We start from the raw sequence: 22,745 nt of genomic DNA, 5'->3' as shown, positions 1-22,745 counted from the left end.
TCACCAAGTTTTGTTATTTTCCATTATGCTTTTAAATTTTTAGTAGAGCCACCCTTGTGAGTTTGATTACAAAGCTTTTGGCTACAAAAATAGAATTGCCGTAACTGAGGTAAGGAAAGCTATGCGCTAAATAGGGAAGAATGGGATGATGAGCGTCGAGTTTGGGCAGGGTGAGATGCCTCCTAAACATACAGGTAGCACTGTTGAGTAGACATTGGAGAGATGAACAGATTTGGGCTGAAATATACTATGGGAGCCACTGGCACTTAGTTGCCATTGAAATCCATGAGACTAAGGTAACATAAAGGGCTCAAAGGTACTCCAAAATTAAAAGGTTGGGTCAAAAAGAAGGGACATGTGAAGTGGACAGAAAAACAAGAGTTTGATGTACTGAAAGGGCAAGTGAGAAAAGTGTGTCAAGGAGGAGGAATGAGTGACTGAAATGTGCCAAAAGATGAAGTATGATAAAAACTGAGAATTGGGGTTTGGACTTGGCAGTGTGGAGGCCATGGGCAACCTTAATGTCAGCAACGTCAGTGGAGAGGTGGGGAATGGAGGTACTCGGTATAACTGAATGATAATGCTTTCCAGATATCGCCATGCAGGGAAGGGAAGAAATGGGACAATGCCTGGTGGAGAATATGGGAAGAATGGAAGGCCTTTTTTGTTTCCTTTTTTTTTTCAGTATGAGAAAAATAATAGTATTCTATATGCTAATGAGCATGATCCAGCGTAGAGTAAGAAAATTGATTTTTTTTTTCATAGAAGAGGGTGTAATTGCCAAAGAGATGTCCTGAGTGGACATGAGGATGGGATACGCATACAAGTAGAGGAACTGCCTTGAGGTGGCAGTGTGGCCAGTTCATTCTTGGTCATAGATGGGAAAGCAGGTTCTAGATATTTACTCAGATGCTGGAAATTGGGAATAGAAGGCAGTGTGGTCTGTGGATGTGAAGTAAGAGGAAGACCTTAAGCTGAGAGTAAGAATGAGAGAGAAGGCGTCAGAAGTTTGGGGAGAGGTCAAGGAGTGTGAAATAACCCTTTGGGAGACTGGATGACTGAATGGAGTAGAGATAAGAAGCCTGATTGCTTGGGAACATTAGGAGTCCACTTGTGATGCAGCATGAATTTGGAGTTTGTTTTTCCCTAGCCTTGCCAGGCTGCACCAATTCAGCAGTACAGAGTTGGAGGTATTGAAGGTTGGACAACAAGCAAGTGCAACAAAGCAGGAGAAGGGGATGGGCATAGAGAGCATGGACAAGCGAGTGTCTCTACTGACTGGGTTTGACTTTAAGCTGGATAAAGAGGAAAGAGACAATATCATGTGCTGTAGTGACATGGCACTGTGATCAGTGGATTGCCAATCCTAATGGGGCCAAAAAATGGTTGAAGTCACAGTACCACAGAGAGTGCAAGGAAAAGATACGAGCTTGTGGGAAGAGTGGGAGGCATGAGATTGACATACGGAGCGTTTGCAGCTAATGATAATGACACGGAAGCAAGTAGTGGAGGCAGCGTGGAGGAGAAGGGTATTGAAAGCGATGGTTCAAGGAAATGAAGCACCAGTGTGTTGGAAAGATCATCTACATATACGGTGACATTTTTAGAATTAAGGCACAAGTAATGTTGGAGACAGTGACAGTGAGAAAAAAGGAATTGACCCAGGAATCAATGGATAATGGTGCCACTGAGGAGTATTGGATGATCTAGTCTGATGACAGCAGGAGCTTCTTTTGGGAGAAGAAAGGGAGAATGAATGGTCTCAAAGTGGCAGTGAGGAGCAGTGAGGATATCTATGCAGACCTCATCTGGTTGCACAAGGTCTAAGGGAGAAAACACAGCCTCCCCTAGAGAGGGTTACAGTCCAGGCAGTGGCTCTGGGGAGAGTCAGTTTTCTTCCTTTTGTCTTTTGTTGTTGTTGTTGTTTAATTTCAGCTTTTAGTTTAGATACAGGGGGGTCCATGTGCAGATTTTTTACATGGGATGCTGAGGTTTGGAGTGTGGATCCCATCACCCAGGCGGTGAGCATAAGTAGTTTTTCAACCCACACCCATTCGTCCCTCCCAGCTCTAGTAGTCCCCAGTGGCTCTTGTTCCCATGTTTTATGTTCAGGTGTGCTCAGTGTTTAGCTCCCACTTATAAGTGGTTTTCTGTTCCTGTGTTAATTCATCTAAGATTATGGCCTCTAACTGCATCCATGTCCCTGCAAAGGACATGAATTTGTTCCTTTTTATGGTTGCATAGTATTCCATGGTGTATATGTACCACATTTTCTGTATCCAGTCTACCACTGATGGGCATTTAGTTGATTTCATGTCTTTGCTATTGTGAATAGTGCTGTGATAAACATATAAGCGCATATATCTTTTTGGTCAACACATGCATTAGTCTTGGCAAAGAATTTTTGGCAAAGCCCTCAAAAGCAATTGCAGCAAAAACAAAAATAGACATTGGGACCTAATTAAATGAAAGAATTTCTGCACAGTAAAAGAAACTGTCAACAGAGCAAACATACAACCTACAGATAGGAGAAGATACTTGTAAACTATGCATTTAACAAAGGCCCAATATCCAGAATCTGTAGAGAACTTAAATCAACAAGCAAAAAACAAGTAAACCCACTAAAAATGGGCAAAGGACATGAACAGACACTTCTCAAAAGACAAGCATATGGAAAAATGCTTAGCATCTCTAGTCATCAGAGAAATGCAAATCAAAACCACAAAGAGATACCATCTGACACCAGTCAGAATGACTATTACTAAAAAGTCAAAAAACAACAGACGCTGGCAAGGCTGGGGAGAAAGGGAATGCTTATACACTGTTGGTTGGAATGTAAATTAGTTCAGCCACTGTGGAAAGCAGCCTGGAGATTTCTCAAAGAACTTAAAATAGAGCTACCATTCGACCCAGCAATCCCATTAGTGGGTATACACCCGAAGGAAAATAAATCATTCTGTTAATTTTCCATTAGAACAAAGAGGAGTACGACAGGTTGAGGAATAGATATTAATGGACAAATTATTTATTGTATGCATGTGACTTTTTAAAAATAAAAGGCAATGTGGTATTTGAAATCAAATTATTAACACGATCACAATCCTTCCTGAACATATGACCTGTGACTTAGAGAACCAACTACGGCATACTATAATACACCTCCAACAGAGTCCCAGCACATAAAAGGCCTTCATCTGTGTGTTGAATCAATTAATATAATATATCATTGTGCCAGGTTGAGATCAAGGGGGATATGGCAGAGACTCAGAATTTCTAAGAAAATGGGATGTTCCCTGTGAGGGTTCTATTCTATTCAATAAGCTATTTATTGAGAACTGAGTACCTGCTATGTGCTGATATTGAACAGGACGGATAAAGTCCCTGCTCTTTCTTGAGACAGAGTCTCCCTCTGTCACCCAGGCTGGAGTGTGCCAGGGCGATTTTGGCTCACTGCAACCTCTGCCTCCAGGGTTCAAGTGATTCTCCTGCCTCAGCCTCTTGAGTACCTGGGACTACAGGTGCATGCCACCATGTCTGGCTAATTTTTGTATTTTTAGTAGAGACGGGGTTTCACCACCTTGCCCAGGCTGGTCTGGAACTCCTGACCTCAGGTGATCCACACACCTTGGCCTCACAAAGTTCTGGGATTACAAGCATGAGCCACCGTGCCTGGCCTCTGCTTTTTTTAAATGGAGCTTAAATTTAAATGAGTATAATTCATGGACATAAGACTAGATTTTTAAATGAAGAGACTTGTGCATGATTGGGATATGTTGGCAATATTACTGAAAATCTTATTCAAAAGTGTGCTCATTCTTATGCATAACTGGACCTTTTCACAGCCCCATTACACTTGAGGATGTGTGTGTATGTATGTTTGTGTTGTTTATATGTTTGCATAGGGAGGAGCAGAAGGCAGTAGACAGAGAGGAGTATGATGCTTTTATTATCTTCTTCCTTCCTCCTCTCATTCTCAAGTCACACACCGGGGCCTATCATGGGGAGGGGGGAGGGGGGAGGGATTGCATTGGGAGTTATACCTGATGTAAATGACGAGTTGATGGGTGCTGACGAGTTGCTGGGTGCAGCACAGCAACATGGCACAAGTATACATATGTAACAAACCTGCACGTTATGCACATGTACCCTAGAACTTAAAGTATAATAAATAAATAAATAAATAAATAAATAAATAAACAAAAAGAAAGCCTCGAGTGTTGAGCGTGGAATTATAAGAAATTATGAAGTTTGATTCTTCTGATTTTGTAATTTTGTAATCACTGATTTTATAATTCACTAGTCCTATTTCTATAGATCAAAGAGTACCATTTGGGTAAGTGGATGGTGGAATTTATTTAGAGAAACAGAGTAAGTGAGAGTGTTCTCGGCAGCTTTTGTGGTGGTTTATCGTAGAGATTTTCCTTTCTGCAAAGCCAGAGACTTCCTTGTTTTCCCATTCAACTGCGCATACGGAAGGAATTAGGAAACCGTGTTGTGGACGCAGTGATGGGCAGAGATTTTGGTAACCTGAAGAGCACTCACTCCTGAAGGGATAGTAGCTTCTGGACTCCAGGTCTGTGTTCCAGTGTGGAAATGCAAGCCCACAGGGGTCAGATCTTCTGATGTTTCGAAAGAAATCAGAAAACTAGATTTTAATGAAGTTCCCCCCACTTATTTTTTTAATGTTGGGAGCTCATTCTACCATGTTCACAATGCAGCAGAAGCCAAATAAAATATTCATCCCGCAGGTGGCCAGTTTGCAGTCTCTGATACAGATCACCAGCAAACACATGGTACCATTTATAATGCCTAATACCAATCATGAATAGTTCACACAGTAATTCTGAATATGCAAACTCGCTTGCTGATTTGTGCACTGAGCCTGCAGATGTTTCACTCTTCCCCACTTTAAATCTAAATAGATATTGTTTTCTTTTTAGAGTTCTTTAGGGTAGCATTGTCCAGTAGAAACTTGTGCAGTGATGGACATGTTCTAAATGTGTGCCTTTCAGTCCAGTCGCCACCAGCCACATGGGACTCTTGAGCCTTTGAGATGTGGCTAGTGTGACTAAGGAACTGGATCTTAAATTTTATTTAATCTGAATTAGTTAAAACTTAAAAGTAAATAGTCACCTGTTGCTAGCGGCTAGCAAGCCTTATCTGAAGGTCTTTGTACCATTCTCCTCCCCTCAGAAACCCAGCCCAGAGTCACTGAATGGAACCAAACTGATGCATTACTTTGACTGCAAGGCAGAGTAAAGAGGGAAGGGAACAGATCCACTCCAACCTTGGTTGGGGTCAGGAGACAATTCCATGTACCTAAATATATGAAGCTTATAAATCAAGCTGACACTTTCTTAAATAAAATATGTTCCCATCCTCCTACCTGTGAAGTATTTCTTTGTAATGTCCTGGAAGGGCAGGTTCAAATTTAGAATTCCTGGACTCCCAGGGCTCTGCCTTGGAGCACAGTGGCATGGGGGGAACTGGCCCTTCTGTCCCCACCCCAGCTCTATCCCACACCACAACTGGTGTAGCACACCTGCCTGGACAGAGTGGAACCTTACACAACTGCAGTTCCAGGACCATGTTTGGGACACTTCTGTTGATCAGATCTGTCTCCTCCCTCATGGCTGTAGCTGCATTCGACTTTAAGACACCGTACACAGCCTTGTAGAAATGCCATATCAAGTGAGCTCCTGTGTTGATTTGGTCAAGAAGCTCCCCTCTGGGACAAGTGCTATGATCTGGGTGATGCCTTCTGGGAGCCCATGTAAGCGCCTACCTCATTGCCTACAAATTGAAGGATAATCACTTTTCTAAACGGGCTTGCGCTGAATTCTTCAGAGGCAAATTAGAACTGAAGCTGGCTGCTGCCTTTAAAGTGTGTAAGACCTGAAACAAGGAACGGGTACAGGTGAGACTTTGGTCAAAGGTTAATAAGGAGAGTTCACTTCGTTAAGCTGCTTGTTTCACCATCACTGAATCTCTTCAGCAATCTGCCTCAGAAGACTTCTTACTTGGGGCAGTCCTTTATGTCAAAAAAAATTGGGACTTGGAAGATAAATTACAGGTTGCTTTTAATTCAGGTATTAATCAATCCAGTGAGCTCCATGTGAGGAAAGTCATTATTAAAAAATCAAGTATCTTAATGCTTAGAATGTGCATCTGCATTATCTTCATCTGAATAAAACCTTTCAAATGATTTGCAAATGCTGGCATTACAATAGGTAAAAGAGATTAAACGTAACAGTCACACTCTATGCACACATAGGTGTATGTGAAAAACTTGAGCAGTTTGAGTTGGAGGGCAGCTTCCGAAGCTTATTTGGAATAATTGATTGATCACATTCGTTTCTGCTTGGAGGCGTTTACACCCATATTTTTGTTTGTTTGTTTGTTTTTTGAGACGGAGTCTCGCTCTGTCGCCCAGGCTGGAGTGCAGTGGCCATATTTTTAACAGGTGATTAAAAAGTCATTTTGTTACCACTTGGAGAAAAAGCTGGAGAACTATACCCTGATTGTGCTCGGGCTCCCTCCTGTGGTAAAAAAGAAGAACAGGCACATACATAATTCCTGACAGCTGAAGGAAAGAAATAGCTGGTCCCAGGGATAGATCCGGAAAGGGTAAACTGTGATGATCCGCAAAGATTCAGGGCATCCGGGCAGCTGTCTCTGTAATTCAGGATTGTCTGGGAAACAAACTTCATGCTTTCCGTTAGAGAGTTTAGACCCTGGAACACACTCTGATCTACAATGGCTGCTACCCTACTTAAGGGCACTCACATTTTCCCGCTCTCCTTACTTCCCTTTCTATTACAGCCACTTTTCAGTGTTAGAAACTCTTTTATGATTTCATAGTTCATAATACCTTAATGGAAATTAATGTAAATATTTTACTGATGAAATATGTTTTCCCCTGTGTCTCTTTTCACATATGCAAATGCTTAGCAATCTTGGGTGGTTTTAGAAAGTGACGGTTTCTCGGTGCTTTGACCTAATTTTTTTCTCTGCCAACATCAATTTAAGTCTATTGAAACAGAAACCTTTGAAACATTATTAGAAGCTGAAAGGCATCCCTACATGCTTTATGATTCTTAGACTGAGTGGGTTTGCTTGAGATTAAATTTGCTTTCTCTTTTTTTTTTTTTTTTGACACAGAATTTTGCTGTTGCCCAGGCTAGAGTGCAATGGCGTGATCTCGGCTCACTGCAGCCTCTACCTCCCAGGTTCAAGCAATTCTCCTGCCTCAGCTTCTCGAGTAGCTGGGATTACAGGCGCCCGCCACCACACCTGGCTAATATTTTTGTGCTTTTAGTAGGGACGGGGGTCTCATCATGCTGACCAGGCTGGTCTCAAACTCCTGACCTCAAGTGATCTGCCCGCCTTGGCCTCCCAAAGTGCTGGGATTATAGGCATGAGCCACCGTGGCTGGCCTGAGGTTAAATTTGAAAGTATCATCTTGTCCGTGTGACTCTTTCAAAGGTTCTCTAATCACCAGCGCATGTTGAGCTCTCCTAGCCCTGCTGCCTGAATTAGCTGCAACTGTGAGGCTGAGGAGGCGTGGGTGAGGCTAAACATATCCAATGGCCAGGCAAAATACATAGGCAGTACGGGAAGATAGGACTAGGGGTTAAAACTGGTGATGGGAGAAACAAAGAAAGATAAGCCATTCATAACACTTTTCTCGGTTCTTTTATGAGAGAGGGGTGGGCAAGTGTCATTCTGCAGCTATGGGATAAGTAGGAGCCTATGCCTCTTCATTTTCTCTAAATTCTATCCTAAAGTGGAGCCCTAAATTGTGATAGTAGGGAATGGGTGTCGCAGTGGCCATAGGGAGCTTCCAATCTCTAGGGACTACCTTTTTGGAATGGCAGGTACACTTTTCATTAATGCAGGACCAGCATTTGAAAATACTGAATAGGTGAACAATGAATACTCTGTGGAGGGAGGTAATGGTGTCTTGTTGGGCTTCTCAGAGACATTTCAAAGGTCTTCTAAAGGTACAATAAAAATTTCATTAAAAAGATAAAATGGATTTGGTCATAAGAAAACACTAAATGAAATAGTTATTACTTACATGCATTTTGTCTTAGCCTATTTAGGCTGCTATAACAAAATGACCATAAACTAGGTAGCTTACAAACAGAGAAACTTATTTCTCATGATTCTGGAGGCTGGAAAGTCCCAGATCAAGTCACCGGCAGATTTGATGCCTGGAGGACCTGCTTCCTGGTTCCGAGATGGTGCCTTCTCCAGGTGTCCTCACTTGGGGGAAGGGCAAGCCATCTCCCTTGGTCGTCTTTTATAAGAGTACTAATCCTGTTCACGAAGGCTGCCCCCTCTTGATCTTGTCACATTCTAAAAACCCCACCTCCTAACATCATCAAGTTGGGGATTAGGTTTCAGCATATGAATGTGGAGGGGGCCACAAACATTCCGACAATTGTGAAATTTGTAAAAGGATTTAAAATTTTCCCTTTCACCTTTCCATGTTCAGAAGAGTGGGAATAGCTTTCTGCTGAGCATTTTGCCTGCTTGGTCTCAGACTTTTCATTGCTGTACCTGGATTTCTAGTTGTTAGGGGTGTGTGGGAAGACAGCACCGAGGGGGTGCAGAGGAAAGGACTGGTTTTCCGAATGTCCTCATCGGGGTGGGGGGCAGGATCTGGCTCTGTCACCCAGGCTGGAGTGCAGTGGCGCAATCTCAGCTCAGTGCAACCTCCACCTCCCGGGCTCAAGCCATCTGCCCATCTCAGCCTCCCAAGTAGCTGGGACTGCAGACGCACGCCATTACACCAAGCTAATTTTTGTATTTTTGTAGAGATGGAGTTTCACCATGTTGTCCAGGCTGGTCTGGAACTCCTGGGCTCAAGTGATCCACCCACCTCACCTTTCCAAAGTGCTAGGATTATAGGCGTGAGTCATCGTGCCCAGCCTGGATGTCCACATTTTTTAATGAAGGTATACAAACTACTATGTTATAGAAAAGTCCGAGTTTTTTTCTGGTGCTCACTCTCCAGAACTTCCTAACTTCCTTGCTGATGGTTTGTGAGGCCAGGTATTAATGAGGTGGTTGTAATTCAGTGTGTTCTGACAAGATCAAGCTAAGAAGTATAACGATTTTGATAATAAAAGTGCCAAACAATTCTTCATATCAATAGAATCCTGGTTGACTCAACAGGCAGATGATGATTCAGAAATCCTTCCTCCTAGTCCCTTGTTGTTTCTACTAGGTTAACTTATTTGAAAAAAAAAAAAAAAAGTCCAAAATGCCAGTACACTATATGAGCATTTCTCATGGCAGAAAAAGCACTGATTCTACATCTGCTTAGGTTTGTGCAGGGCCCTGACACAAACAGAAGGATGGTGCACCCCCATGATTCATGTACTTCCCGTCTTCAGCTTGCCATTCAGTCCTGTTGGGAGGATCAAGGGAGATGGCACAGACGTCGAGGACTGAGCCCAAGCCCCTGTGGGGACAACAATAAAAACCATTCCTGGAATGGAATGTCCTGTGTGCGAAGGCCTGGAAGTATTGGTGAGCACGGTGATTTGAGGATACTGCAAGGAGTTCTTTGTGACTAAAGCATAAGGTACTAGCAGGAGCATGGTGGGAAAGGAAACTTTAAGGAGGTCTTTCATGAAGGACCTTAAATGCTGTGGAGAGTAGTCTCAGTTTTACCTCACAGCCAGTAGGTTGCCATTCAAGAATTTTAGACTGGGTGCGGTGGCTCAAGCCTGTAATCCTAGCCCGTTGGGAGGCTGAGGCGGGTGGATCACCTGAGTTCAGGAGTTCGAGACCAGCCTGGGCAACACAGTGTGTTTTGATCTCTACCAAAATACAAGAAATTAGCTGGGCATGGCAGCATACACCTATAATCCCAGCTGCTCAGGAGGCAGAGACAGGAGAATCTCTTGAACCTGGGTAGTGGAGGTTGCAGTGAGCCAAGATCGTGCCATTGCACTCCAACCTGGGCAACAAAGCAACACTCCTCTCAAAAAAACAAAAACAAAAACAAACAAAAAACAGAAAAGAAAAGAAAGAATTTGATATAGGAATAACATGCTTACAATCTGGCTACATGGTAAGATACCTAAACATAAACAATAAAATAACCAATGGCATCCAAGAAGTGTCTGAAGACAATGTATGATTCAGTGTTAAATGGTTGGGACAGTGTTGAGCGACAGTCATGGAGAAGATAAATTGCTGTAAGTTAAGGCTATCAGGGAACTCTTCCTGAAGGAAGAAAGAATAACGCTACAGCTTGAAGAACAGATAGAAGAAAGGGAGACGCTTCATTGATGCTGTGGTAGGGGATTTCTGTTGTGCACAAAGATAAAGGCTAATGGAAAAAAGCAGACAATGCTTTTTTTTTCCTGGTCACATTGCAGTAGATGTTGCCACATCTTCCCATGAGAGGGGAAGTATAAGTGGGCATGGCCCAAGGAACAGTGGAAACGATGTGGCTGAGTGTTTCTAGAGAAAGGACCTCAGGATGGGATGATGAACTGAGAATCCACGTTAGGCAATGTTGGCTTATTCCAGCTTCGGGACAAGTGTTAAACACTCCAGAGTTTCAGAGTATTCACTTACTGAATTCATTTAACCCCTTAAAGGGGTGTCTAGAACCTACTCAGTGCAAGCATTGAGCTACATCTTGGCCAGATGTCTCTCACATGGGCACCTAATTTGCTTGCCATAATGGCTTCTCTATCCTGAAAGACCTTTCCCCAGAGGGTGTGAAAATTTCTTTGTTTTTCTGGGACTGTTGATTCACAGCTACTCCTTGATGCCATCACGCCTGATAAATGCCATGATTCTTCTAAGAAATCAGAACCCTTGGCCATCAGCACGAATCGTATTCCTGGGGATGAATTTGCTCTAGAACAAGTATTTAGCTTTGCTGGAAGTTATTCCTGCCCTTTCTAGGCCTAACCATACAAGGAGATGTGAATTTTTCCTTTTTGGTAAGAGGAAAAGCCATAACAAAAGGAACCCAACCCTAAGCCTGGAACAAATCAGTCTCCAAGCAAAAGGAATTTTACCAATTTGTGGGACTTTGCCAACATTTCCAACAGTAGTGGGAAATCAATATATTAACTCAGCTAGTAAATAATCCTACAATGGAGCAGGTGCTGCCTTGGGGATACAGATGTGAACAAAAGAGCATGGTACCTGCCCTCCTGAAATTTACAGATGGTGAAGGAAAGGCAAGTAAACAATTTGGCAATCAACAGATGTTTTTGCTTATGTGTACTATTTTTCTAAAGAGCCCTGGTCTGAGCTTTGGGTGAGGTTCAGCTGCTGCTGTGTGCTAGCTGTGTGATTGAATTCTTCTGAGATAAATTTTTAAACGATAAAACGTGACCAAAGCGCAGGAAAAGCAAAGAGCCCCGTGGTTTAATATAATTGAGCAGCACAGGCTAGATTTAAAGCATCTGAGAAGACAGGGGGTCCCTGCATTTGAAGAACTTTGATTATACTCTTCAAGCTAAAGCTGTGCACCTCACACTGCCTTGATGAGTAAAGAACTTTTCTTTCCACCTGTTCAGATTTGACAGCGCTACGCCACATGATTTAGTCTGGACTTAGCAAACACCCACCGATGACCGAGCTGCTGTAACCATGGAGTGCTCGTCAGCATTGCCCCTCTTCGCTCGTCTTTGTCTAGGCAGGATTCTCCTTTACTCTGATTGGAATCGCAGCCGTTTCTGCTCAGGTTGGAGGTGTGTGGACGCCGGCGCGGTGCCTGCCTCCCCTGGGTCAGCTCGAGATCTTGCTATCATTTCATTCCACAAGCAACACAACTCCTGTCAGTTTAAAAGGAAAAGAGGGAGAAACATAATGAACATAGCAGTCCCCAGTGCTTGCTTAAATGCTCAATGAGGGGCCTATGTTTTTAAGAGCACATTCTAGGGGAAATTCTGAAATTGCAAGCTGCAGCCCTTTCTCTCTTCGTGCTCAGTCTGGCTGATTTCCAAAGCACTGAGGCCAGCAATTGAGGGACTGAAATGTAATCGGTGGTGATACGTTGGTGCCACATGAAACATTCTCTGCTTCCAAAGGCTCCAGAGGCTGTGGGAAGCAGCACATCAGCGAGAGCTCCTGGCTGCTGGACTCCGCAGGGAGGGAAGGAAGATTGGTCACAATGGTAAGAAACTCTGGAGTTTTCTACAGACCTAGTGTGTTACCTGGGAAAGAATACGTAGCCTCTGCTGGTGAAAATGGCTGTTGGTAGCATGAGCCTGAACAGTCACCTGAGCTCTGAGGCACTGTCCATGTTTTATTAGAAGGGCAGGAACACTCTTTTCACCAGAGCACTGATTTTTTTTCTTTGAAAAATGATTCATGTCAGAGGTAATGGTGCCTTGTAATTAATAAGGACTGTTTGCTGGGCTCTGCGGGGGAAGGACAGTCCTACGGTGACCTCAGATGTGAACCCCGATTCCTGTAGTCTCTGAAGTGCGCTCTTTCCTCTGAAAATAATTGTAATTTCCGTGAGATTCTTCAAAGAAATAGTTGTCTGTGTTCTCGATGTGTTTGTGTGGGGGTACCAATCCATTCATGCTTAAGCTGCTGGCTTTGAATTGTCGCCGTTGCTGTGAGCTTCACTGTTTACTGGAGGCATTAAGAATTACTAGAGCAAACTTCCACGTGATTTTTGTTTTTCTTTTGAAACTATCATAGGCAGCAACAACAGGAACCCAAGTTTTCAAAGAAAGAACGATCTGACTTTGGAGGAAGTTTGTTTGATTCAATCCAGTAAAGCAAACGTTGCCAGGCTGAGGTGATCCTTAATGTAAACATGAGGTCTTTGGAGGAGGCTTTAGAATTCACCGTGGTAGTGACAATGTGCTTATCTCCTGGTCTCTGCTCTCTGCGTGTCTTTTCCAAGTGTCTCCTCCCAATCACCCATGATACAAGGAGGAAAACACGGGAGATGGGAGGAAGAACTGGCGTGCAACAGTGGGGCCACTAAACATTTTCTCGAAAGGATTAATGGACGAAGGACATTGATAATAAATAAGATTACATAATGTTGAGGAGAAAATAAAGCCTATTACTGTTGAGAGAGAATGCCTGAAATATACTTATTTGACTGCACAGCTGATGTGTGGGAAATGATTTTTCTGTTTATAATCCAGATGAATGAAGAGACTGGTGATGAAGGGAGGGTGGGAATTTTTAGAAGTGAGTTTGCCTTTCCAACCACTCAGAAAGGGGGAAATTGGAAACCAGATCTATGGGAATCATTCATCTCATTCCTTGCCTTCACGCACCATCCCTAGATCATTCCTAGGGACACAGACCAGAGAAATCACTGCCAAGACAAAGGTCAGATTTTTCCCTCTTTAGTTGACACCTGGTACCTCTTATCTCATCTATTTGAGCAGTTCTTAGCTGTTGAGAAGTCAAAATAAACTCACCTGTTTCTCCATCAGCAGGATGGGTCAAAATAAATAATCCGCATATCTAGCATGAGGATTAAATGGGACTCTGAGTGCTTTGAAATGTTTTGCCTGAATGCTTGAGGCAGAATCATTCCTTTCTTCCCTTCATTAGCCTGAGAACATTCCTTTAAGGATTATAAAGGACCGGGCTGAGATGCAGAGTCCCTCTCCCGCCAGCACACTTTGAGTGTGGGCATAAATATATGCATAGTGATATTCTTTTCCAATATTCAGGGAGAAATGAGGAGCAGGTCAGGGGCTGAGATCATTGGAGTACAATCCGATGAAAGTGTACAGACCTCCAAAGAGAGTGAACTTCTCTTTGGGGTTGTGGGAGGGTGCGGTGGGAACTAACAGTGACTGCAAGCTGTTTACATTCAGGCCATCCTCTGGTTATTTTCATTCATTACTGTTTAAAAGGTTGGAAAAAAAGTACCCAATTTTACATTACAATAAAAGCTTTGGTCTAAGTGAGCTCTTCTTAATGACAGACACTAAAATGGCAATGATTTAACAGGGAAGGCATTCTGGCCACCTGGCTTTTGCCTAGGCAAACATATTTCACCTTTCATTTTAGTAAGAGATCACTAACTGGAAGAGGAGTGAATCTATAGATTGGATTTTCATTAAGTCCTTTCCATGATGAAAAGGAAACCAATGATGTTTCTCGTCACACAAATGTGATCACTTATCTTACCCAGGATAAAAGACACTCACTATGTTTAAAACACTCTCCTTGACCTCATTAGAATCAGGAGCATGTCAGAACTTGCTGGATGTTATACCAAATAAGGCAGCCCAGCTTGGGCTCTGGCCTCTGATTACTTTTTAAATTTTATTTACAAATTTAAAGGAAATGCAAATAATTAAATCCATATTACATAATTGCGGATGACTTTATTTCAAAGCAAGGGAAATGTGTGGAAGTTCTCAATATTTTACAAATAGCGAGGATATAACATGCTATGTACTGAGTGTTTTAAACCCTTTAGGAATCCCCATTCTTGCTTTTAAGTATGTATGTTAAAATTACTACCCCTGTTGCATTGAGGTAAGGCACACAGAGCTCTATGCTTTCTGAAGGGCACACAGCTAGTGAGGGGTAATGCCAGGGTGGTAATAAATGGCTGCTGGCTCTGGGGCCCTCACTCCTGAAATCACCTCCTCCTACGGCCTTTCAAAGTAGAGAGGAAGAGAGCAGGAGCTAGACGGGTGCCTGACAGCAGGTCACAGAAACTTTCAGTGCCCCAGCCTCGACATTTCAACTCACCTTTGACATTTCTCTCTTCCTGTTCTTCCTTCCCAATGTCACCTGTCTTAGTTCTTCCTTCTCAATGTCACCTGTCTTAGTTCTTCCTTCCCGATGTCACCTTAGTTCTTCCTTCCCGATGTCACCTGTCTTAGTTCTTCCTTCCCAGTGTCACCTGTCTTAGTTCTTCCTTCCCAGTGTCACCTGTCTTAGTTGCTTTGTCATTTGCTCATGAACACCTTATGTTCCCACTTCGACCAATTTCTCTTACACAGCTCTGTCTAACTGGGAGACAGTCTAATGTAGGGAAAGAGGATATAAAGTTGCTCAGACAGAGGGTTAAATTTCTTTTTTGTTTTCCTTTTTAGATAGAATCTCATTCTGTCACCCAGGCCACCTAGGCTGAAGTGCGGTGTTGCGATCTCAGCTCACTGCAACCTCCACCTCTGAGGTTCAAGTGATTCTCATGTCTCAGCCTCCTGAGTAGCCGGGACTACAGGCGTTCACCACCACACCCAGCTAATTTTTGTATTTTTCAGTAGACACAGGGTTTTACCATGTTGGTCAGATTGGCCTCGAACTCCTGGCCTCAAGTCATCCGCCTGCCTCAGTCTCCCAAAGTGCTGGGATTACAGGTGTGCATCACCATAGCCAGCGTTCTTTATTTTTCTTCATTTTAATTTTTTATTGGTATAAATTTATGAGGTATAAGTATAATTTTGTTATATGCATAGATTACATAGTGGTGAAGTCAGGGAGGGAGTTAAATTTCTATGTTACACTCTTGTGTGATTTTGGATGGTAACTTTGAAACCTTTTTAATTCTTAGCTTTCTTACCTGGAAAATGGGAATAATGATTCTTACCTCCATTGGGTCATTGTGAAGATTACATTAATAATCTTAATAATTAATAATGTTTGCCTAAAATAGAATGTTTAATTAGGAGACCATGACAAGGAGAAAAATTAGAAGGAAGCTTTAAAAATTAGGTAAAAGATGATATGGATTTAAATTAGAATGGTAGAGAGAAAATGAAAAATAAAGCAGGAGATGATGTGAAAGAAAATCCACCTGCCCTGGCCACTGGTTGGAGGTGAAATGTGAAAGACGAAACCAATGACCCTGGCATTTGAAGCAAGCAGCTTAAAAAAAATAAAGTGAATAAAACCCCCCTCATTGTATTTCTTACATTACCTGGCATGCCACCTGTCTTAGTCTGTTCAGGCTGCTCCAGCAAAACACATCAGACTGGATAACATAACAGAAATTTGCCAGGCGCAGTGGCTCATGCCCGTAATCTCAGCACTTTGGGATGCCGAGGCAGGTGGATCACCTGAGGTCAGGAGTTTGAGACCAGCCTGGCCAACAAGGTGAATCCCCATCTCTACTAAATATACAAAAATTAGCTCAGTGTGATGGTGGGCACCTGTAATTACAGCTACCCGGAAGGCTGAGGCAGGAGAATCACTTGAACCCGGGAGGCAGAGGTTGCAGTGAACTGAGATTATACCACTGATCTAGAGGATCAGCCTGGAGGACAGAGCAAGACTCTGTCTCAAAAAGCAAACAAAATAACAGCAATTAATTCCTTATAGAGACTGGGAAATCCAAGATCAGGGTTTTAGCAGATTTGGTGTCTGGTGAGGGCCAACTCTCTGCTTAATAGATGATGCCTTCTCGCTGTGTGTTCACACGGTAGAATGAGCTCGATAGCTCTCTGGTGTCTCTTTTATAAGGGCACTAATCTGATTAGTGAGGGCAGAGCCTTCAAGACCTCATCACCTTCCACATGCCCTACCTTCTAATACTAGCACACTGGAGATTAGAGTTCAACAAATGAGTTTGGGAGGTGGGGGAAACAAATATTCACATAAACCTTTCACATCGTAGGTTTTATATGGTGTTGAATGAATAAAGCATAAATTAAGAAAAAGTCTGAGAGTCTATATAGTAGAACATATATATAACACATAGCTATATATGATTTATATTTTCTATTGGACTTTGAGTAACAGGCTATAGGTTTCATGTCTTTAATATATATCACATATCAATAACCGTATAAGAGATGAGTCCTATGGTCTGTTCCCAAAGTCCAATGAGGTATTTAGAAGTGAGTGACAATGTAGTGTGTCCTAGGAGAAATATATGTAATTATTGTGTAAAGTAGGCCTTTGATTATGTTCCTGAGGAAAAGAAGATGGATCTAGAGGATCAGAGAAGGTTACATGCACCTATATTCCTATGTCCACAGGTTTCAGAAGTTTGAAGGTAATGAGTGAGGACAAATTAGATATAGTTAGAAATTACTAATGGCTACAATGCCATTTTCTTGATCATTGATAACCTGTAACCACATTGATCAAATGAATAGAAAGATGTGGAGGAGAATGAGTGCATACAAAATACCTCCCTCTTCCCCAGTTCTTGAAAACTAAAGCACATAGAATAAAGCTATGAGTGATTTTATTAATAGGGTGGATCTAAGATGCTATTGGTTGGAAAAAGAAGTATTGTGGTGACAAGTTTTGGGAAAGTGAATGTCTTGGTTGGCTTTGAGCTTCTCCTTGAAGATGGTGTCAAGAGCATGAGAAATTATGAATGACACATACCAACAATATAATGAAGTGAGTAATCTCATTCATTTTGCTGTGGTCTTATAGGAAGGAATTACTCTTGATGGGCTACAGGAAGTGCAAAGCTTAAAATAAGCAAATATGAGTTCTGTTCAAATTTTTATCCTATTGTTCAGCCTCACGGATACTGATGATTCATGATGGATGCTGCACAGGTCCCATTAGGTGAGAAGACACAAAAACCACTATACAGGGGCTGCTAGAGAAAATACCATTGATGTAGTGGCTGATTAAGTCTGATGTTGATGGTAAAATCAATGCAATAGATGGAAGACCTAGGATAAATAATCTAATTAGCTGCATAGCCTAGAAATTAAATAGGTTCAAGATTGGAGGAAGTCTCTGGAGAGATGCTCATAGGATTACAAAAGAAGTGGTGTGGTTCATGTTGATAGCCTTGACTGCAACTTTAAATGCCTTCCTGTAAATGCAGACTCAAGAGTAAGATCAAAACTTCCTTAGGTACTTCAGGTTAAGCTATGATATGGTTTATGTTCACTCTTCCTTCCTTTCCATTTTCTTGCTTCGACATTCCTCATTGATCACTTTTTGCCTTTGTCCTTCATCTCTAACTTCCCATCTTACTCCTTGGATTTAACCATCCAGGAGGTGGATGATCTTCCCAGTTCGCATCTTGGACCCCTAAGGACTCAGCTCTGGGCACCTGCTTATTGGCTCTATGAAGTGTCCAGACTCCCTAAGACCCACCAACCAATTCACCGTCCTTGATGTGGCCCCCGCTCTATTACACATAGATGTAAGGAGAGCATATCTATTTGGAGAAATTTGTTGTTTGCATTCTGAAATTTGCCATGTTTGGGTTAATAGCTTGTGTTGCAAAAGTGCTTGATTAATTTCCTCTTTTATTTTACCACTGTGCTTATTTTGTTTTCAATACTAAAAATAAAATATATATTTAATATATAATTAAAATATATCTTTTATAATATATAATAATATATTATTATAATATATAATATTTTATAATATATAATAATATATATTATTATATATAATATTTTATAACATATAATTAAAATGTCTTAAGAGATAGATAAAATACCTGATAGGGAAAAGGGGGGAATCACATCCGTATATACTTAAATCTCACTTTTTAACTAACTTCCGCCTTATCCATAGGAATTAATATTTCTGATGGACAATTTGGCTGATTTAATAAGTTCATAGAAAGTATGGCTTGTTAGCTTACGTGTTCTGTCATAGCAAGGGCAGGCCATATTGCAATGTTGCTATACCTAGGACTTCCCCAATTTTTGTTTATTCGGCATGGAGATTCCTTGCAGAACTGTGTTTACAACTTAAGTTTAAGACCATCGGAGAATAAGGAATACCTGTTTATCCAATCTAGGACTTAGAAGAACTGCCTGTCAAATTTGCGTGAAAGTGCATGAACAAATAATGGATTAATTTCTTAAGATACTGAAAAATACTGTATACAAATTGACTTTACTGGTTTAGGATCATAAGCGTTTCCTTCCCCTGCCTTTCTCCTGTGTATGGAGTGTTGATTTACTTAATCAGGGGTTTTTAAGTTAAAAGACTTTAAGATAACATAAAAACTGAAAAAGTGCACAAATCATAAATGTACAGCTCACATTTTTGCAAAATGAACACAATCCTGTAATTAGCACCCAGCTCAAAGAATAGAACATCACTGGTTCCCCAAGCCATCATGTGACAGCTCATGATCCTGATTTAGAATTCCTAATCAAGATCTGCTTATTTTTAAGCTTTCAATACCCTTCATTTTTTGTTTTAAAAAAGAAGCAAATAATCCCATTGATGTAACAGTACCTCCATGGATGTAATGGATGTAATACCTGGATGCTACACGTAGATGGAAATTTTGAGGCACATGCTCACCACACTAGCATTGGTGGAATTTGAGAGATGTTTTAGAATTTCTTAGTTCTTTTTATTCTTATTTAAATAGAGTTTTTCATGACAATGAGTATGTGAAGTTTACAAAAAAAAAAAAAAGCATTTTTTAAGAAACTCTGGTGCTTTAGAATGTCTTTGGACACGCCTTTGGAATGTCTTATGATGGGCATTGGCCAGGGTATTTTTTAAATCACTTGGCAACCGAGTCCATGCCCTAGACACTTTGTGCCCTTAGCGGGGAGGAGTTCTGTGCTCCCATGAGAGGTGCTCTAAGTTGTCGGCAAGAGGTGGCAGAGAGAATGCTTCACTCTTGGCTTTATACAGAAGCTTACAGCTGAGCTACTAAATGTACTGGAAACAGTTGCAAATTAGCAGAGTTACATTATAAATAGCAAAGATTACAGATATGTCACAGTTAACTTTCTGTTTATCTTTGTAAGGAATAAGTTTAATCAGAAATAATGTAATAGCCTTTCTAGGTCTTTCACACTGAGATATCACTGATACTTCAATTTTGGCAGAGGATCCATTTTAAAGGGTTGCCAAGCACAGTGGTGAGACCTCCTGGGCTCTGACAGAAGGTGGGCTCAGTGGCTCCCCTGCTTAGGATGGCCCACCATGTTCCTCAGGAAAACGGGTGTCTGACTCCTTTTTTCCAAAGCTTTCTATTACTGTTACTTTAAAATGTGTCAAAGTAATATATATCCTTATGCACTCTAAAGTCAGGAAATATAAATTCTTATTTAATCTTAAGGGAAGATGAAAAAGGGCTGATTACTCTAAATCTGACTTATAACCGAGGAAACTAAGACAAGCTTAGCAAGCTAAATTAATTTTTTTTAAAGTTTTTTTCTGACTGCTAAAGAAACACATGGTAATTTCAGAAGATTCATAACATGGCGAAAAGAAAAATCATTTAGGGCTAACAACTGTTGGTTTTATGTAGACAGATATATAATCTAGCCTTTTTCATACACACACACATACACACACAAAACACATGACACACGTACTAAGCACGTACCACACACATTTTTACTAATGGCAGTAGGTTAAATCTTTCATCAATTATATGCTCACAGTATCCTGCATTTTGCTTCATAGCACTTATTACTATTTTAAATTGTTACTATTTGTACTGTTATCCTATTGCACTGTTGATTGCTAGCACCCTGCATGGCACATGTCATATTTGTTGAAACAAACAGTGAATATTATACATTCTGCTTAGTCCTGATTTTTTCAACTTATTTATAGCTATTCCATACCAATAAATACAACTCACACAAATGTAACTCATCATTTTAATGGACGTGGATGCTTTTCCAATTTTCCTTCCAAGTTATTATTTATAATAATGCTGAATGGGCATGTTTGTACATACAAATTTAAGCAATCGCCCAATCCAGTTCTCTTTGTATTTCACTCATACAGTATCAAGGGGGTGAGTGACCTGATTTTAAAAGTGTGAAGGAAAGTAATGGACAGAGCAGTAGGAGGAGGCGGAGTGAGGGAGAGGGAGAGATGAGTGTTTTCAGAAAAAACCTAGTGTTCTATGCTCAGCATGTGGATTGTGTTTAGTCTGTGAGTTAAGAAGGCTGGAAGAGGAGGAAGAGAAGTCTGTGGATGAGTCTCTCAAGGTAGCAGGTGTCTTGTATCTCAGATCCCTTTTAGCTAAAATCTCTGTGATTCTGGGGCCGGATCCTTTGCAGGGCAAGGACTGTCTATACAATTTTGCTCTTCATATGGTCCACTTGACCCTCATAATTGGTTAACTGCATTAGATGATGATAAATGGATTATAGTCTATACCTGATCAGTTTACAATACAGTCAGCCTCATGCTCAGTCTTTATTCCACATCAAGCACTGATGATTTAGGAACTACACTTAGGTGGGGTGTAGCCTGCCCCACCCAGCATTCTAAGGGGTCATTCCAACCCCACAACACAGAACAGCATTGTCAGCTGGTCCCAATGAATTCCCGTGACCAGCAACCAACTTTCAAGCTCCTACATACTTGGTGAAATCTTATTTCCTTCCACCAACGTGATTCAAAATCATGCTACTGCCTAAAAAGGGATGAATAGAAATATCTATCTGAAAAAAAAACTAAAATTCCTTTTATTAAGGAATGTTTCAAGTAATTGTCTAGTTTATCTCAGATTGAACTATATCCTGTAACTCCTTCTGCTTGCCAGTATCTTGGGCAGGTGCTCCATTTATCCCCTATTCTATGTGTTAAGTGTTTCCAATTGTTATGTACAGTGATATTTAAAGGATTGAAATATATACAAAAACACCCAACACTGGGCTTAGCACCCAGGAGGTATTTAGTACCTAACTGTAATCTGGAGTTTCCCAAACTGAGCCTTGGCCAGTGGAGAACTTTCCCCTGCTTGCGGCTTACACTGTCCCTGTTTCTCTTTCGCTTAATACTTGTGGAACAGGAGGATTTTGTTTTGTTTCGTTTCGTTCTCACACATTTATTTAGCACTTATTGCAGGCATGACCCTTATTCTGGGAAACTGGAGTTTAACAAAAAGTTGCCGATTTCATGGAGTTTTAATCCAGGGAAAGACAAGACAAATGCATCTGTTTATACCTGTAGCCCATCGTGTGCTTCCTAGAAAATTGGATGGCCAGATAGAACAGCCATTTCTGCAGAAAGACATCATCTCTCAACTTGATGGTAAATGCCTTCCTTTCTTCCTCTCTGCTTCCCTCATGTTTATTCACCAGTAGGTATTTATGGACTGCTAGCTGCTCACCAGATTCTATGCTCTTCTCTTTTTCCTGGACACGTGGCTAATCTTCATTTTCTCACTAGTGCCTGAGATCAGGCCAACTACATGTAGGCAGAAGTGATGTGGGCTTGTGCCAGGCCTGCTCGTGAATGTGCCTCTGTGCTTTTTTCCCATTCTACTGGTTGAATGGGAAACCCTGAATGGCCAAGGTTACTTGGAAGCCATGAGTTGAACATGGTGAAGATAACCATCAGCCTCGGTCTCTGAATGACCTTGTTGAACAAAGCCCCCTTCCCCTGCTCCTTCCCCACATGCAATTGACTTGGACTCTATGTGAGCAAGAAATAAACTTTGCTTGTCTTTGAGCCATTCTACATTTTAATCTATTTGTTAAGCAGTGAGTGAGGTACCTTAATTTTATCAAGTCCCTGGTAGGTCTTAGGTGCTATGCCAGGTGGTGGGGATACAGTGGCAACCAAAATAAACATGTAAACAAACATGAGCGAACTAAACAATAATCATATAAACAAAACAGAAATATACATATTGAGATAAGTGCAATGAAGGAAATTAACAGGGTGATAAGAGTGACAAGCTGGGGAAGGGGCAGCTGGCTGTCAACTAGACTTTGAATGAAGCATAAGTTTTGACTCCTAAATAGGGATTGTTGGTTAAATTCTGAAAGTAGGAAACTAATTATCAATTAAAGGAGGATACAGGAAAATTGCAGAAACCTAGGACAGCACCCTGACTC

At 41.4% G+C, this 22,745-nt stretch overlaps 1 protein-coding gene across 3 annotated transcripts in view; it reads left to right on the top strand.

Moving 5' to 3' along the window:
• The window catches only part of PLD5 (phospholipase D family member 5), a 430,516-nt gene that overhangs the window by 53,775 nt on the left and 353,996 nt on the right, over positions 1-22,745 (top strand). For 2 of the 3 annotated variants that reach the window (XM_025394623.1, XM_025394631.1), the window contains exon 1: positions 11,628-12,157. The exons of the other annotated variant lie outside the window; for it this stretch is intronic. In XM_025394623.1, the coding sequence (XP_025250408.1) occupies positions 12,155-12,157 (3 nt within the window). In that variant the 5' untranslated portion in view covers positions 11,628-12,154. Of the gene's footprint in view, positions 1-11,627; positions 12,158-22,745 lie in introns of those variants that run through there. 3 annotated transcript variants of the gene reach the window in all.

The sequence above is a fragment of the Theropithecus gelada genome, chromosome 1, assembly GCF_003255815.1.
Source record: "Theropithecus gelada isolate Dixy chromosome 1, Tgel_1.0, whole genome shotgun sequence".
NCBI classification, from domain to species: domain Eukaryota; kingdom Metazoa; phylum Chordata; class Mammalia; order Primates; family Cercopithecidae; genus Theropithecus; species Theropithecus gelada.
Note: the sequence above shows the minus strand (reverse complement) of the source record. Positions and strands in the feature narration are given on the sequence as shown.